Source organism: Lithobates pipiens, unplaced genomic scaffold (genome assembly GCF_037356315.1).
Source record: "Lithobates pipiens isolate NorthernLeopardFrog02 unplaced genomic scaffold, aLitPip1_a1.2 Scaffold_22, whole genome shotgun sequence".
Lineage (NCBI taxonomy): Eukaryota > Metazoa > Chordata > Amphibia > Anura > Ranidae > Lithobates > Lithobates pipiens.
The window spans coordinates 63,896,078-63,914,716 of record NW_027507784.1 but is presented as its reverse complement, the minus strand read 5'-3'; the positions used below and the strand labels follow the sequence as shown (position 1 = coordinate 63,914,716).

The 18,639-nt window shown below is 40.1% G+C and overlaps 1 protein-coding gene across 9 annotated transcripts in view; it reads left to right on the top strand.

The window, feature by feature from the left end:
- FMNL2 (formin like 2) overlaps positions 1-18,639 on the top strand; it is a 344,784-nt gene that overhangs the window by 279,535 nt on the left and 46,610 nt on the right. For 6 of the 9 annotated variants that reach the window (XM_077447676.1, XM_077447681.1, XM_077447679.1 and 3 more), the window contains exons 11-17: positions 1,664-1,774; positions 5,504-5,653; positions 7,746-7,847; positions 11,123-11,474; positions 12,385-12,588; positions 17,513-17,533; positions 18,422-18,546. In XM_077447676.1, coding sequence (XP_077303802.1) covers positions 1,664-1,774; positions 5,504-5,653; positions 7,746-7,847; positions 11,123-11,474; positions 12,385-12,588; positions 17,513-17,533; positions 18,422-18,546 — 1,065 coding nt within the window. The remainder of the gene's footprint in view (positions 1-1,663; positions 1,775-5,503; positions 5,654-7,745; positions 7,848-11,122; positions 11,475-12,384; positions 12,589-17,512; positions 17,534-18,421; positions 18,547-18,639) is intronic. The other 3 variants (XM_077447680.1, XM_077447683.1, XM_077447682.1) reach the window with 1 other exon arrangement.

The following is an 18,639-nucleotide window of genomic DNA, read 5'->3' as shown; positions in this document are numbered from 1 at the left end:
GTCCTCTCCTTTAGGGTCCTTTTGCACGGACGGATCGACTGGGTCCGCCTGTCAGTTTTTCTGGCGAACCATATCGGACCATCCATTGCCCTCCGTGGCACGGCGGGTGTCATCGGATATGTGTTCGTTGACACCTGCCGATGTCCGAGCCGATCCCGTCTACTAAAAACAGACAGGAGGGGATCCGTTCCTCATATGTCTGGTGGATCGAATGGCAGTCAGGTGGGAATGGACAGGCGGTCTGTTACATCTGACCGCCCATAGAGAAGAGCAGGCAGTGTCTATGTCCACTCTGTATAAGCGGAGCAGACACGGACCAGCCATCTACATGCACCGCGGATGTATTCCTCGCTGAGCGGGTGGACTCCAACACAGCCCACCCCATGTTTAAGGGACCTACCACATTAACTCAGCTTTTTTTGTTTTACCACCCCACCTACACACTCAGGCCAACCTCTCATAACTACAAATGTCAGCCTTTATACCTTATGCCCCGTACACAAGATCAGACTTTCCGCCAACAAGCTCACATCCAACATTTGTTGTTGGAAAATCCGAGCATGTGTACGTGACATTAGGGTACTAATGCAGCTCACAAAAAAAAACTGTACCACCTACTTTCCCGTGCCTGTATTTTCTATGCAATGTGTTAGGTGCGCCCCCTTCCCTGTCCATGCTTTCTGTGCCCTATTTCTTTTTATTGATTTGTACAAAAATGCAAAAAAATCGAGTTAATGTTTCAATTTACCAAATTCTGTCTATTGCTGTAACATCATTTTTAGGTGGACTGACCTTTAAAGGACCATAAAACATAAGCTATGCTTTGGCTTATTTCACTACTAACATATAACAAATGTGTGTCCTGGGGCATTGTAAAACATCTATTGTCCCCAGTCAACAAAATGATACAACTGGAGGAAATTGCATATACCATCAGAGGGTTATCTACAAAATGACATTCTATCAAGTCAGTATGGTTAAAATTCTGATTTGCATGACCAGTAATAATGCAAACACTATGAGCTATAGGCACTCCACTTTTTGATTTCTAATGGACGAGAAATAGTGTTTTAAAAGCAGTAAAACAAATATGTAGTGATAGTTATTAAAGCAGAACACTGGATGTCCTCTACCCGTGGCAGTTGTTTAGTTGCACCAAACCCCTGTCTTTGTCATTTTTGTGGACAGCTTGATCTGCAAAAAAAATATATAACTATAAGTAATACAGTATACTGAACAATATAAGTATCTGCATTATCAAATTTTTTTTCTTTTGTGGAATGACTCCTTATATTTTGGATTTGAGATAAAAATCCTTTCTGTTTTAGGAAGGCAATGGCTCTACTCCACTGAAGTGTATCGCTGTCAAAAGAACAAATCACATCCATTCATCTCCTTATTATAATTACTTAGAAATGTGTCTACCGTTTGCCTATTGTTTTAAAAATAACTCTTCTGTGGCACCGTTGTTTTTATAACAGTGGGCACATATTTTATTAAGGAATGGTAAAAATAGGAATGAGGATGAGAGCCGGTAATAGGGAACCGTGATGATAGGAGATGGGGGAGGAAGGGCTATCAGGGGAGTGCTGGATACTTCACCAAACTTTCCTGCACATTCTGCACAATCTCTAATTAGTTAACTCTTGCCGTGCTGTTGCAGGTGGCGTGTATGCAGTTCATTAATATCGTAGTCCATTCGGTAGAAGACATGAATTTCAGAGTTCATCTTCAGTTTGAATTCACCAAATTAGCCTTGGATGAATATCTGGATGTAAGTATGTGTATGATATTGCTTGCGTTGTACATTTTTGTTATTCTTATTACAAATATGATGATGATGATAATGATTCTAGATAGATAGATAGATAGATAAATACATAGATAAAAAACAGTTATATGTAGAGATAGATTTCTAGATAGGCTATGATAGGTAGATATAGATGATAGAAATATAATAAATAAACATATTGATAGATAAAACTAGGTTTAGGTAGAGATACATAATAATCAGATCGATCAGTAGATGATAGAAAAATAATATGATAGATAGATAGATAGATAGAATACATAGATTAAAAAAAAGGTTTTATGTAGAGATAGATCGATTGATAGACTATGATAGGTAAATATAGATGATAGAAATGTAATAGGTAAACAGATTGATAGATAAAACTAGGTTTAGGTAGAGATACATAATAATCAGATAGATCAGTAGATGATAGAAAAATACTATGATAGATAGATAGATAGAATACATAGATAAAAAAAGTTATGTGTAGCGATAGATTGATAGATAGAATACATAGATAAAAAAAAAAAGGTTATATGTAGAGATAGATCGATAGATAGACTATGATAGGTAGATCTAGATGATAGAAATATAATAGGTAACCACATTGATAGATAGATAAAACTAGGTTTAGGTAGAGATACATAATAATCATAGATCAGTAGATGATAGATAGATAGATAGATAGATAGATAGATAGATAGATAGATAGATAGATAGATAGATAGATCTTAAAGAAATATAATAGATAAATACATTGATTGATAAAATAGGTATAGGTAGTGATACCTAGAGTGAGATAGTTGTAAATAATACATAGATGATAAAAATATTTATAGGTAGACATAGATAGACAGATAGATAGTTAGATAGATACACAGATAAATAGATAGATTTTCTACAAATCTGACGCCAGATTTTAGGATATGCAGAAAAGTTATTGTAATCCTCATATTTTCTATTACATATTGTGTCATTTGATTGTGACAACTAATAGTCACAACATATACTGTCTGGGTCATGAGAGGTTAAAAATTAGATCTTCAATTGTAACTGTAACAAAATATATGCCCAGCTATTATAAGTGTTTCTTTTGGAAAGTTTTTTTTTCTTACTTTTTACTCTTTAAGGAGTCTTCCATCAATGGATAATTTAGATGTGATTGCTTGTAAAACCCCTCTGTGATTTTGTGGCCATGTAACTTTTTATCATGGTTTAAAAAATGTGGGTCTAAGTTAAAGCGGAGCTCCACTCAAAAAAGGGAAGATCTGTCAGTGAACCTGCAAGCTGTCCCAGCCGGGTGCCCACACTTGTAATCCCGGCGCCGGATAGAGGAGTGGGAGAGAACCGGGGGTTCGGGGGCCACATCGCTGGATCCTGGGACTGGTGAGTGTGTGTTTATTAAAAGTCAGCAGCTACAGTTTTTGTAGTTGCTGACTTTTAATAAACACAAAAATGACTGGAACTCCTTTTTAAATATAAATGGAGTAACGCAACTTTACATAGTGTGATCCTCTGGTGCCATTAAAAAGGGGCGTTGCAATTTTGGGTGTCAGAAAATGGATAATACCAACCCTAAGAATTATTATATTTTTCTGGAGATTATATTTAGTATCAGCTTCCTGTCCCAATGAAGGTACAGTTTTAACGCTTAGGGGTACATATTCTATATCAACCATGGATGCCTAGTCATTGATTAGTAGGAGAGAAGCTTCTTGGGTTCTCAGGCCTATTGGTTAATGCAACTTGTTTTGTGTATACAAAACAAAGCTGCTTTATAGGTAGAATTCCATTCACAGTAAACAACAGACCTACAATATATACCATTGCAATAGAAATAAATAGCTTTACATGAACATATACATTTTGAGCTTGAAAACACGAAACAAGACACTAACTGGGGTTGATTTACTAAAACTATAGCGTGCAAAATCTGTTGAAGCTGTGCATAGTAGCCTTCTAACTTCAGCTTGTTCAACAAAGCTTTGACAAAAAACCTAGAAGCTGATTCGTTTCTATGCAGAGTTGCACCAGATTTGCACTCTCCAATTTTAGTAAATCAACCCCACTGTGCCAATTAATGTGTAAAGTGAAAATTCTTCTGTGTCTGCTGTGTCTCTGTGTGGAGGCATCCACCTTGGTAGGAGCAGGGCCTTGCTTCCTCATGTTAGAGTCTCCAGCAAGGAGGAGTGAGCTGCACAGAAGTGACATCACTTATTCTCACTCCAAATCTTCTGAATCTGGCAGCCAGAGGCAACAATGCCTTAGATCTCATGCTGCAGATATACAGAACACTTATGAGGCTGGATGCACAGAAGTTTTTTTTTCCAGGGGGAATTCCAAACAAAAGGTTATTTTTCCAGGGTACTGTTTAGGTACAATTAATATTTCTATATGTTCCCTGTAACAAAGTAAATCTTCACTTTTTGAGTTTAAAGGAGTTGTAAAGTCTCATGGTTTTTCACCTTAATGCATACTATGCATTAAGGTGAAAAACCTTCTGTGCTGTAGTTGCCCCCCAGAGCCCCCCTTTTTCTTTCCTGAACCCGATCGTTCCAGCAAAGATCATGAGCCCAGCAGCTCCAGCCATTGTCTCCGGTCCTCATTGGATAGATTGATAGCAGCAGGAGCTATTGGCTCCCACTACTGTCAATCAAATCCAGTGACACGGGAGCCAGGGGTGGGGCCAAGTCCTGCTTTTTGTGTCAATGGATGCAGCAGCAGGACTCGGGAGTGTGCCCGCATAGGTGCCCCATGGAAAGCGGCTCTTGGTGGGGGTATCCAATGAAGAGGAGCCTGGAGCGCCCAGCAGCACTACTCGGGAGCATGCCCACATGGGTGCCCCCATGGAAAACGGCTCTTGGTTGCACCCAATGAAGAGGAGCCTGTAGTACCGCCAGGGGACCCCAGAAAAGGGGGACCCTTGCACAGAGCAGGTAAGTATGACATGTTTGTTATTTAAGAAAATAAAACAAACCTTTACAATCACTTTAAGTTCACATTAAAATTTGCCCGTTTCCATATTTGCCATTTTAGTTATTCCTAATTTTATTATCCACTAATGCCCTTTTGGCTTAATCTGGTCCTGCTCATGAATAGGGCCCCCAAGACAGTCAGAGTAGCATAAACTTGCAAGTAACTAATAATCTCAAGAGTCATAGTTACATTGTTTGTAAGGTTGAATAAAGACAATAGTCCATCCAGTTCAGCCTGAGTGTGTGTGTGTCAATGTCCATAATCATTTCCCATATCCCTCTATATTGTGTTCATTAAGATGCATATCCAAGAGTCTTTTAAAACTATCAATTCTTCCTGCTGACACCATTGATAATGGAAGAGAGTTCCACATCCTTACCGCCCTTACAGTGAAAACCCCCTACGCAGCTTATGGTTAAACTGCTTCTCCTCCTGTCCACTCCTCCAGTGTGGCCCTGTGTCCTCTTACACTCCCTGAGACTGAATAGTTTCCTACCTACAGAGGGATCACCATTGAGATATTTGTATTTGTATATGCTATCACATATCCTCTCAAGTATATTCTTTCCAGAGAGAATAAATTAAGCACTTGTAGCCGCTTCTCTTATGTATGACACTGCAACCAAAATCGTTTTTTCTTGTGTTGAGTTATCATTCTCAGTATTTTGACCAGTCTTTGTGAATTATATGTACTGATTGCACTGTATTTAATCTTCTGCATTCTTTGACATTCAGAAATTGAAGCATACGGAGAGTGATAAGCTTCAAGTCCAGATTCAGGCCTATCTAGATAATGTGTTTGATGTGGGTGCGCTTTTGGAGGACGCCGAGACCAAGAACGCAGCTCTGGAGAGAGTGGAAGAACTGGAAGAAAACATTTCTCATGTAAGAGAAACAATATATATATCATATGCAGGTTATACCAGGTTATACAAATACAGTATCTTTTTTGTTTTTGGGCTTTTTATTGTGTTCCTATGGTTTTATGGGATCCACAGTAGACATGTGCAGAATGCAAAATTGTGTTTATAGTATCAGATAGATTCGTTATATTACTAATTTTGTTTCGTTATGGAATTCGCTTAGTTTGGTTTCGGAATTTGTTTAGTTATGTTTTTTTTTAGTTAAATTTAGTTTATTTTCATTAAAATTCATTTAATTTATTCATTTTTTGAAGAATTCCAATTTTGCACAACGATTATAATTTGGGTCGGTTGAAAAACAATTGACTGATTCGTATTCTGTGTGAAGAAATAGCTGGTTGTTAAGTAGTGGGCCAGGAAGCCATCTGTCAGTGTCCTTAACAACCATGAGGCATCATCTGTCAGCAGGCTTCCCCACTGACAGATGAATATAAAGAATACCGGAAATTGCCGGGCAATAGAAAAATGTAAAAAAAAAATGGCGTATACGTAAAAATGGCAGTACACGCTAAAAATTTTTTTTAAAACTGCTTGGGCTCTGTGCCCCCCACCTCAAAGCACCTTGTCCCCATGTTGATGGGGACAAGGGCCTCTTCCGACAACCCTGGGTTGTGGTCAGGACCCCCAGATCCTGACCCACCCCTATGTGAATGCGTAACGGGTACATCGTACCCGTACCCATTCACCAAAAAAAGTGTCAAAAAGTAAGAAACACAGGAATCTGTTTTTGACAAGTCCTTTGACAAGTCCCTAAAACACTTTGCCTCCTAAGAGACTACCTGCCATATGCCTTCTCTTCGGCTTTGACAGCTCTTATATAGGAAAGGGGCGGGACCCCCCGGCTACGTCACTCGGTGACACTGTTTCCTTCTGATGTCACATGACCTGACCTGACAAGCTGCATGCTGGGATAAGAGTCTGGTACGGATTTTGGGGGGGACCCCATGCCGCTTTTTTTTTTATTATTTGGTGTGGGGTTCCTTTTAAAATCCATACCAGAAGTTTGTTCTGAAAAGTTGGAATTTGTTAGAAAACGAATAAACAATAAACAAAACAAATTTTAACGGATTTCAACAAAATTCGTTACTATTCATTACTATATCATTCAGAGATTCGGATGTATCCGAATCTCCGAATAACCAAAGATTCATCTGAATTTGTATTGGAACTGAAACGAATTGCACGTGTCTAATCTACAATACCAGTTTCATCCCCCCACCACAAATGAAGCTTAGAATATGATGTTTATATGGTTCATGCATACTCCAGCACCAGTTTGGGAAGATGACACTGAACCTGTTAGTATATTCTTGGTTTATGTGAGAAAATTAGGGCAAATTAAAAAGTCCTTGCAAATGCAGGAAAAAGGAAACAAATTCCATGTTACTAGCACTCTTGCTAGGAATCATGTTCAAGACACCGTTGCCCCCCCCTCCCCCAAGACCTCAAGTCAGCCATTTAGATATTAACATGGACCCAAAATATGTTTGTTATAGTCCATTCCAACCATTTCCAAAAACTCTCTTAATGAATGTTTGATAAAGGTTAGTACTAGCTGGAAATTTATATATGATCATTGTCTAACTACGTTCATATATGGAGAAGTCTACAAATAACATATACCATTATTGAACCAGGCATACCCACTGAAATGGAGAAAAAAAAATTGAAAGAGATAATTTATTTACACCTTCCTGTTTGCATGTTTATGAGTACCCTAAATAGTACTAGAACATTGCAGCTGGAACTTGTCTGTTGGTTAATGGGTTAGAAATTGCAACACTGGGGTTCTGGGTTAATTTTTCACTACCTACCTTTGTGTTTTGTTTTTAAAACACTTTTCCAGTATACAGGTGAAAAGCTGACCGCTAAATCAGCCAGGGAACATGCCTCCTTGAAGAAGCCATACAGTACATGTTAAGCCATTTTAGCACTCTACTCTACTCTACTGTGGCATAAAGTGATGTGAATGGTTTAATGCCTCATGCCATGGGAATTGAGGGAACCATGCAAATAAATAAAAATAAACTGTGTTTCTTTTGCTTTATTCTTAGCTTTCTGAAAAACTCCTAGACACAGAAAATGAAGCAATGGCAAAAATCGTAGAACTGGAAAAACAGCTCATGCAAAGGCATAAAGAACTGGAAATTGCTTGGGTACGTTTCTTATTGTCTTGATATTACAATTTAAAAATGAGCTCACCTAAATGTACAGAGAACATTGCCTATGCTGTAGAGATTTTCACAATGAGCTGAAACTTAACCTGTTACTACTTTGTTAAATCCCCCATCTTCCCTGACCTGCTATTTGTTGTACAGTGGTGTGAGTGACTGGCACAGTACAATGCCTTGCTATGTATCTGAGATACAAAACATGAAGCCGCTTTGGTGAAAGGAATAACGTAGACACTAAACCCGCTAACATTCCTGTTCTCTGTCTACTGTGTTCTTTATTTCTTTTTTTGTCAACAGGGTATCAGCTATACAATTATTCTGTTCTGTGTCCTGAACAACTAATCTCTTGCTATAAAGGGTCATGTCTTGTGTTTGAACTCCCAGAGATATCTGCATGAAAGAACAATTAAGACTATTCTGAGGTGTTCTACAAGGAGCCAAAAAACTGTTACTCTGTATAAATCAGCCATTCTCAGCCAGGCTGAGCCCTAGGTTTCCTCTAGAGCAGGGATATGCAATTAGCGGACCTCCAGCTGTTGCAGAACTACAATTCCCATGAGGCATAGCAAGACTCTAAGCCCTTGTACACACGGTCGGACATTCCGAAAACCAAATCCATCGGATTTTGTCTGACGGATTTTGTCCGAAACTGTTGCATACACACAGTCGGACAAAGATGTCAGAAAATCCAATGATACTTAACGTGATGACGTTATTTCGTTAGGACGGGACTACGTTCAGGCTAATAGCCAATAGCTTTGGTCTAGGAATTTGATCTGAGCATGCGTGGCACTTTCAGAATTCTCTACACATGATCAGACAAAATCCGATTGGATCATGTTGTCGGAAAATTTTATAGCCCAGCTGAAAAACTTGGTCCGTCGGATACTCGGACGAAAACAGTCCGATGGAGCCCACACACCGTCGGATTATCCGACAACACGGTCCTATCGGACATTGTCCACCGGAATGTCCGACCATGTGTACAAGGGCTTACACCCACAGCATGACAGCCAGAGGCAGAGGCATGATGGGACTTGTAGTTTAGCAACAGCTGGAGGTCCGCTAATTGCCTATCAATGCTCTAGAGGTTGCTATGGGTTCCTTGACCTATTGCTAACAAACGTTGTTATGCAGCAATTTTATTTTGGCAGTTGTATAGATCAGCCAGGGTTGCATGGAACCCTAGGTTTTCTACAGAGGTTGCTAAGGGTTCCATGACCTATGGCTGATTGACCTTTAGTTTGCTGGTTCCTGCCTAATTTCGGGGCAAAACACCCCTTGGCAGAGCAAGCAGTATGACATCAATGATATTTTTAGCTGCCTGAAAATGGAGAGCCCTCTCTCTCCTGACCATCAACGTAAGGCATTTTTCTCAAATCAATGTCTTTTAGAAGGGGTTCCCCATGACCTGAAAATAATTTTAAAGGTTCCACTGGGGTAAAAAAGATTGAGAAAAGCTGGTATAGATTGTGGCTGCTCAGTGGGGAAAAGGCATTGTTTTTGTACACTTAGATAGAGCGGACATCACATAAAACTAGAAAAATGTTGGGTTGGGGTTTTTCTGTGTAGTCACTTTGAAGAGTCTGTGCCTTTCAAAACTTTCCTATAAAGATCAGTGGGATGCCAAACTTTTGTTTAATTGGAGTCCAACCAATGGAATACTGTATGGCCAGGGTACAATACCAGATGTAGCCACTGCTATTTGTAACCCATAATCTTTTGGTTCCAGTGCTCCAGAAGGGTCTGACATTAAACAAACAGTTTTATTATAATTTTCTTTCATGAAAACCTGTACAAAAATCTAAATATGTAAACTGTTAAGGTACAAAGCTGGTAGCCTAACCTGCCTGGATTTACCTTTAGGTATCAGTCATCACAATGCAGCTCTCCTGAAGTGCCTCTGTTTCTAAGTGGTAAACGAAAGGCATGATTAATGCTTTATACCATGGTGCCACCTGATCAACCTGTTAAAAAGTACCTATATTGACATCTAGGGAAGTACCTATGTTTATGCACGCAGTGACTTTGAAAAGTTCTAATTTGCTTTGCATACGGTTGCTGGCAGATTACAAAAGCAACTAGGGCTTAGTCTACCACGGCCTGATATGACCTTATCTGTACATCTGGTATGTACCAAATGTGTACATTGTTTATTAACATAACTTATATGATAAGTGTGTACTTTTACCACTAGTAGTCATCTGAGAGTTTAATGCAACAAAACAAGTGTAAGTCCTTGTACACACGGTCGGACATTCCGACAGAAAATGTCCGATCGGACCGTGTTGTCGGATAATTCGCCGTGTGTGGGCTCAATCGGACTGTTTCCATCGGAATATCGGACCGACAAAGTTTTAGAGCTGGGCTATAAAATTTTCCGACAACATGGTCCGATGGGACTTTGTCCTATCGTTTGTAGAGAATTTCCGATCAGACAAAGTGCCACGCATACTCAGATCAAATTCCTAGACCAAAGCTATTGGCTACTAGCCTGAACGTAGTCCCGTCGTAACGAAATAACGTCACCACGTTCGGAACGATCAGATTTTCCGACAACTTTGTCCGACCGTGTGTATGCAACACAAGTTTCGGACAAAATCCGACAGATTTTGTTGTCGGAATATCCGACTGTGTGTACTAGGGCTAAAAGAGACCATTAACCTCAACCTTTGAACGCCTAAAACTCAACCCCAACTTAAACTTTGCTTTGGATAGTGAGCAGCAAGGTTAGAGCCTTTGTCTAGTTTTTACTGCTGTCTTTGTCCCCACCCTGGAGATTTTATATCCTGTTCCAAGGACACAACAGGAAGGTAGAAAGAATCACCCCAAAGAGATGGGAAAACCTTTCACAGGTGTTACTGGAACAGGTGATCCCATTGGAAGACATCCCTTCTTCTGCTTGTGACATCTGTAAAAGTTTGCATTTCCCCTCACATTTCTCCCTGAGACAGCAACCAGCATGAAAAATAATGGGTGGATTTGTCTGAACGGATAACGGAAAAGGTTATAACCCTGATCCATCTTTAAAAAAAATAAAAAGATTATGGCTGAAATATTTTCTTCAGCTACTGATTTTTGTGCTTGCTTGGACAACTCCTTGGAAAGGTTTGCTGGGAGCTACAACAGGGCTCCCAGCAAAACTGTCCATGATTTTTTTATTTGTGTGATATATTTATATTCTTTAATATTATTGTATTATATTTGCCCCATAACTGTACCCTGTCTTACCTCATCTGCCTCCTATTTCCACGCAGGATGTCTGTAAAGATGCAAACACACAAGTCAGCACACTGCGGAAAATGGTCAAGGAGAAGGAGGAAGCCATTCAGAGACAATCCACCCTGGAAAGAAAGATCCATGAGTTGGAAAAACAGGGGACTCTTAAAATTCAGAAAAAAGGTGATGGAGATATATCTATCATGCCACTGGTGACAGGTGGTGTGCCATCAGGGGCAGAGGTGGTGCCTGGAGCATCAACGGGCACCGGTATCCCACAAACTGGTCATCCTGTGCCTGCTGGAGCACCTACAATTGTATCAGGAAGTTCTGTATCTTCAGCAGCAACTCCTGCACCTCTACCTCCTGCGTCTGCAGAGTCTGGGGAAGGTAAGTGAACAAAGTATCCTATATATTTGTAAGAGGAGTCTTCTGAAATGTGCTTCATGTAATGATACATCTGTAAACCTAATCCACAAAAACTGCCAACACTAAAAACAGTGTAGTCCTGGTCATGCTAGTTCTAATTTAACACCGATGAGAAAAGTCACATTGTTTAAAAATTGTTAATTTAGGACTCCCATAGACATTGGTTAAGTGGTAGGATATATGTTAGAAGATATAAGCCTTGAATTTTGCCGGCATCTACTCCAAAGGACATGATTTAAAGGAGAAGTTTGGCCTAAGCTTTTTTTGGCCATACTTCTGTGGGTCACATGAGTGCACTTAGTTTTCCACTCCTGTAACCCAGATTCAGCTGACAGCAGGCTAAAGTCTGCTGTCCGCTGATGTCACTGAGCTGGTCCAGGCTCTGCAGGGATCCCCACAATGTTGGGATCCACCCAATGTTGGGATCCACCCAGATACCTGCACAGAAGCTGGCTCAGCCACTCAGCATGCCACTGTGCAGGTCTCAACAGAAGTTTTGGATTTCAGACAGGTTATGCTCCCAAGTTGAAAGCAAAGACTGACCACGCTAGAATGGATGGGCTTACTTGCCTGGCATGGTCAGTTTGAAATAGGAAAGCAGGGGGACTGGCAGGATCCCAAGGTGTTCCACAAGAAGGAAGTAATACAAAGAGAACAGTACAAGAGACAAATATCAGAAATATGAAATGTTGGGGTAACATGCGTTTTAATCACTTCCCTAGTGGATTGAGTGGATTCCCTAGTGAGGTGACACACATCAAACACAAGAATGACGTGCATAACAGCATCCAACAATCCTGTGTACAAGACAAAGCTGAAATTATGTTCTTGGTTTATGCATTATAATTTTTTTTCTTTCTTTTTGTTATAGTGGAAATTGGTGCTATACCAGCAGCTATGCCGCCTGCACCCCCACCCCCACCTCCTCCTCCACCGCCGCCACCTCCACCCCCGCCACCACCTCCTCTACCAACTGCAGAGCCTCCAGTTCCTCCACCTCCTCCTCCACCACCAGGAGCTCCCCCTCTTCCAGGAACTGCCTCACCCACAGTTATATTTAACTCAGGACTAGCAGGTAACACAGTCAGGCTTCCTGATAAATGTATTTCACTAACGTGCACTATTGTTCAAGTAAAGCTTTTGTCCATCTTTTATTACTAAGAATGTTTTGTTTTCTCTTAAGTTTACATAGATATCAGTTTAGCTAGGATGCTAGTAAAGTTTATTCTGGTATAGAAATCTTGGTGCTATAAGTCTTCAGTGCAGTGCTTTTGGTGCTCTCCAAGTACCCTCCAGACACTTACCATTAGGCTATTAGGCTAAACCTTTGGCTGTCCCTTATACTTCCTTTCAAATGAATGAAAGTGTAACTGGTCACTGGAACAGAAATAGAGGGAAATCATCCAATGGGGACACTAGTTCTGCTGGAATTTACCTTACTTTGAATGGATTTTCACTCACTTCCTTTTGTGACTACGGGACATTAAGGCCTCATGCACACAGGGCATTCGAAAAAACGAGCTGCAAAGCCACTACCAATGCCAGGAAAAAGCTGCTGTAAAAACGTGCTTTTAGTAGCTTTTTGCATTGACGTTAATGCACGTTTAGCCGTGCTAGCTTTTAGAGGCGTTTCTCTGCCTCTATTCAAAATCAATGGTTCCCTATGGGAGCCCACTGATTTGAATAGAAGTCACACCACAAGTTGGATCATGATGATCTGACTTGTGGTGTGGCTTGTGCGCTGAGGATCTTAAAGGGGAACCTTCGCCAAAATGAAAAAAAAAACTGGCGTGGGGTGCCCCCTAAAAGATCTGGTATGGATTTTAAGTGGAACCCCACGGTAAAAAGATGAGCTAGCACCTCAACATGGGGGGGGGGGTGCTTTGGGGCACGTCACCACCCGGGACATGATGGGGCAGTGATGTCACAGAATCAGTCCATGCTCGGGAAGGATCATAACCATATGGTCAGAAACTGCCCAAGGCGCAGAGAGCCTGAGCCAATCATTTCCGCACCCTCCACGGTTCAGCACTCAAGCAAGGAGGGGGAAGAGCAGAGAGCTGGTGACTGAAAACCAGCCCTGAGAACTGAGCAATCGCTGGTGTTAGATCTATTGGTTCTCAGTCTTAGATGCAGCATTGGACCTAGGTAGGTAAGATTATTAAACAAAAAGAAAACCCATACTTCTCTTTTAAGTGAAGGAAAATCTCCGCAATGAAACACAGATGGCAGAAAAACCTGAAAGGGCTATTATAACGATTCTTTACTCTTTATCCGTAATGAAAAGAAACGTTTTGCCAATCAGGTTTTCTGTATGCACATGTGCTGACAACTGACATGCTGATTTGAGAGAGAAGTGTAAGCAGAGGGAGGAGCTCTTCAGTCTTCTTATGCATTTTTATTGTCCAATCACAGACTGGCTAGGTGACCAAGCGTTGTTACTTAACTGAAGTAGAGAAAAGTCAGGTCACTGCTTGGAGTTTAGCTGTGACATATGCCTGCCTTATCAGGTGCCATAATCTATGTAGTTCTGCGTGGGACACTACCATGGCAGACCCCCTGTTACAACAGCAAGATTATTTAATGCTATAAACTTAGGATGTCCATAAATGGACCAATAAAATGATTTCAAGCATTTCTTGTGATAATTGGATCATTCTGAGTTGCTTGTTAGTGTAGATTTTCCTGCTTAGTATAAATTAGGTCTATTAGAACCTTCCCTCTCCAGTATAGAACAGTGAAGCAGAATAGTACCAGATATACATACCGCTGTCCCTGCTAGGAGGGAGTTGCAGGGGGTTCTGGGGCTCTGTAGGATATCAATTGTACTGACCCATGCCTGATAGTATTTGTACCTTGAAGTCTAATGGAGAGTGTAATGGAGAGCTAAAGCTTGTTTATTCCTGCAGTTGTTACTATTAATATTGATTCATTTACAGATCAAGCAGCACATATCTTCCTTTGTGCATTAGTGAACATCATTTTTTCCATTTTTTTTCCATGTAGTGAAGTTTATTTGTGGGATGATCAGTTTAGCTCCGAGCCTCGCAGGAAATATACGGCTATGAGTCAGCTCATTCATATCATCAAGGGAAATGAGCGGACATATATCCTCGTACTGACGCATCTTGCTTTCATAAATATGGATAGACTGCATTAGACTTTCGGGTGTTTACCAATTGTACAGAAATTATCAAATTCATTTTTCATGTTTAAAGCTGGACTCCAGGCAGCCGCAGTATAAAAACCCTAATTAATGCAGTTATGTGCAGTTTCATTAAAAAATAACTTAAATGCAACTAATGTGAGGATCTGAAACTAATATCCATACTAGCCTTGGGGCAGCATTTGGAGCCAATCAGGCTGTGTAGCAATGCCCAAGGAATATACTGAAAGGAGGAGAGAAGGATGACCCCTTCAGTGTGCTTCTTCTCCTTAACTGTCCAGTCAGCAAGATGAGGGCACGTCTGGGTCCCACTGTAGTGTTCTATCTGTAGTGGAGGTCATAGACCAGGCTATATTGGCTTGCAAGTGTGTTACAAATCTTTTGGTATTATACAATTTATTAATTGTATAACGTCTGAGGAAGGGACATAAGAAAGGTCCCAAAAGCTTGCTGTAAATTGTAATTTTTTTAACTGGACTGAAAATAAACATTAGAAAAAAAGAAAGACCTTTACCCATGCCACATCCCAATTATTATAGTACCGTATATCTGGCTGATGCTGGTGGTGGACTTTATTGGCACCCACATGAGACAAATTTGTATAAAAATAACATTTTATTCTTGATCATTAAAAGATGCCACCAGTGCGTTGATACATGATTAAAAACAATAAGTTGGCATATGGTACAGACGTCCTAATAGGGACCATTATGCAGACACCTCTTTACATCTAAACATTTATGTGTGAAGATAGAGGTGTGTGCATTTTCATCTTCTGGTCCCAAATATTTTATATTTTTATACAAATTTGTCTCATGTGAGTGCCAGTAAAGTCCACCACCAGCAGGACTGGTTCCTGCTAATTGAAAAAAAAAACCATTAGTCTTCCCAAAGTTTTTAGATCTAGTATACAAGAGATCACCTTAACGTTAATAGTATTAATGGTGTTTGTTACATACATAGTTACATAGTTAGTCGGGTTGAAAAAAGACACAAGTCCATCTAGTTCAACCACAAAAATAAATAAATAATATCAAACAGTCCCATATACCTAATCCTGTACCCAAAGTTGATCTAGAGGAAGGTGACCCCAGCAAAGCATGATCCAATTTGCTTCAGCAAGGGAAAATCTCCTTCCTGACCCCCAAGAGACAATTGGATTTTCCCTGGATCAACTTTACCTATAAATGTTACTACCCAGTTATATTGGGTGCATTTAAGAAAGAATCCAGGCCTTTCCTAAAGCAATCTACTGAGCTGACCAGAACTACCTCTGGAGGGAGTCTATTACACATTTTCACAGCTCTTACTGTGCAGAAACCTTTCCATATTTGGAGATGAAATCTCTTTTCCTTTAGGCGTAAAGAGTGCCCCCTTGTCCTCTGTGTTGACCGTAACGTGAAAAACTCAACATGAAGTTCACTATATGGACCCCTTATATATTTGTACATGGTGATCATATCCCCCCTTAATCTCCTCTTCTCAAGAGAGAATAAAATCAGTTCCTCTAATCCTCCATGGATTGAGTTCCTCCATGCCTCTTATCAGTTTGGTTGCCCTTCTCTGCACTTTCTTCAGTTCCCCGATATCCTTTTTGAGAACTAGTGCCCAAAACTGAACGGCATATTCCAGATGAGGTCTTACTAATGATTTGTACAGGGGCAAAATTATATCTCTCTCGGGAGTCCATACCTCTCTTAATACAAGAAAGGACCTTGTTCGCTTTGGAAACCACAGCTTGGCATTGCATGTTATTATTGAGTTTATGATCTACCAAAACCCCCAGATCCTTCTCCACTACGGATGCCCCCAGTTGTACTCCCCCTAGTATGTATGATGCATGCATATTCTTAGCCCCCAAGTGCATAACTTTACATTTATCAACATTAAACCTCGTCTGCCACACAGTCGCCCAATTAGACAGAGCATTGAGGTTGGCTTGTAAATTGGAGACATCCTGTAAAGACGTTATTCCACTGCATAGTTTGGTGTCATCAGCAAAGACTGAAATGGTATTTTTAATACCAGACCCAATATCATTTATAATCATATAACAAATTAAGGGTCCCAGTCACTGAACCACTGATAACCTTACACCATTCAGAGTAAGAATCATTAACCACTCACTCTCTGAATTCTGTATTTTTGCCATTTTTCTCTCCATATACAAATTGATATTTCCAAGCCTGTAGACTTTACCTTACACATGAGCCGTGTCTGGGGAACTGTATCAAACGCTTTTGCAAAATCCAAGTATACCACGTCCACAGCTACCCCTCTGTCTAAGGTTTTACTTACCTCCTCATAAAAAGAAATCAGATTTGTTTGACAACTTCTGTCTTTCGTGAATCCATGCTGTCTGTTGCTTAAAATATCTTTTTCCATCAAGAACTCATCTATGTGGTCTTTAATTAAACTCTCCAGTATCTTCCCGACTATAGAAGTTAAACGAACAGGTCTATAGTTACTTGGTTTTAAGTATAGGCACCACATTGGCCCTACGCCAATCCAGTGGTACCATTCCCTTCATTAGTCCCTAAAAATTGGAAACAATGGCTTTGAAATGACAGAGCTCAACATATTATCATATTAACCTGCCTGTTTGCTGTATGTTTGTTAATCAGAAGTATTAGGCATTGCTGACATATACTTCATTAGAAATGTATATTTTATTAACAGGTCCTATTTAAAGGAATACCCCATTTCAGTAACTTGTAATTTGAGAGTTGTGATCATTTATTTTATAATTGTAATTGAGGTTTTGTGTTTTACCTGCTATATGCTATAATGTATAACACTAATTTCTCCTCTTGCTTTTGTGCTTCCTCTTAAGATGGACCGATCAAGCTGTTCTGTAGGTTTTTCCATTGTTCTTTTAGAAACTGTGTTCATTGCTTTAATGTTTATTTTTAAAAATGAAGTATGTACATGATAACATTCCAGAGGAAGATTTACCCTTTCTCAAGCTGCCCATAGAACAACCATATCTGCCACTTAACATCTGCAGTGTTGCCCAATTTAGGTCTAAGCCCTTGTACACATGGTCGAACATTCCGATGGAAAATGTCCGATCGGACCGTGTTGTCGGATAATCCGACAGTGTGTGGGCTCCATCAGACTGTTTCCGTCGGAATATCCGACCGACAAAGTTTTAGAGCTGGGCTATAAAATTTTCCGACAACATGATCCGATCGGACTTTGTCCGATCGTTTGTAGAGAATTCCAGACAAAGTGGCACGCATGCTCAGATCAAATTCCTAGACCAAAGCTATTGGCTACTAGCCTGAACGTAGTCCCGTCGTAACTAAATTACGTCATCACGTTACGAACGATCGGAATTTCCGACAACTTTTTCCGACCGTGTGTATGCAACACCAGTTTCGGACAAAATCCGACAGATTTTGTTGTCGGAATGTCCAACCGTGTGTACAAGGGCTAAGACCTAAAAAAAAACAAAAAAACACGACTGCCACAGCACATCAGGGACTGTTGTCAAGTATATAAACAAAATAAACTGTTCCCTTTTTATGGACCATTTTCTTTATCTTTGTGGAAACCTAGGGTTTATTATCTGTTTAATATGCTGGCAAAATTCACTATGACTTTTCTTTGTGATCCTTGGTCGAACAAACTCACTTACATGTTCATTGTATCAACTATGCATGTTCTGTATGTGTTTGCATATTTTATGATTCAGTTTGAGAATAAAAGTATATCCCCATCTACTGTTTTTCTTGCTCAGCTGTGAAAATTAAGAAGCCCATCAAGACAAAGTTCAGGATGCCAGTATTCAACTGGGTTGCTCTAAAACCCAACCAGATCAATGGCACAGTCTTCAATGAAATTGATGATGAAAGGATACTTGAGGTATGAACCGCAGATGTGCGTGAAATAAAAATGAGTGTACTTTATCACCTCTAAGTAAATGGGTAATAGCCCAAGTCCAGTCTTTCTTAGATC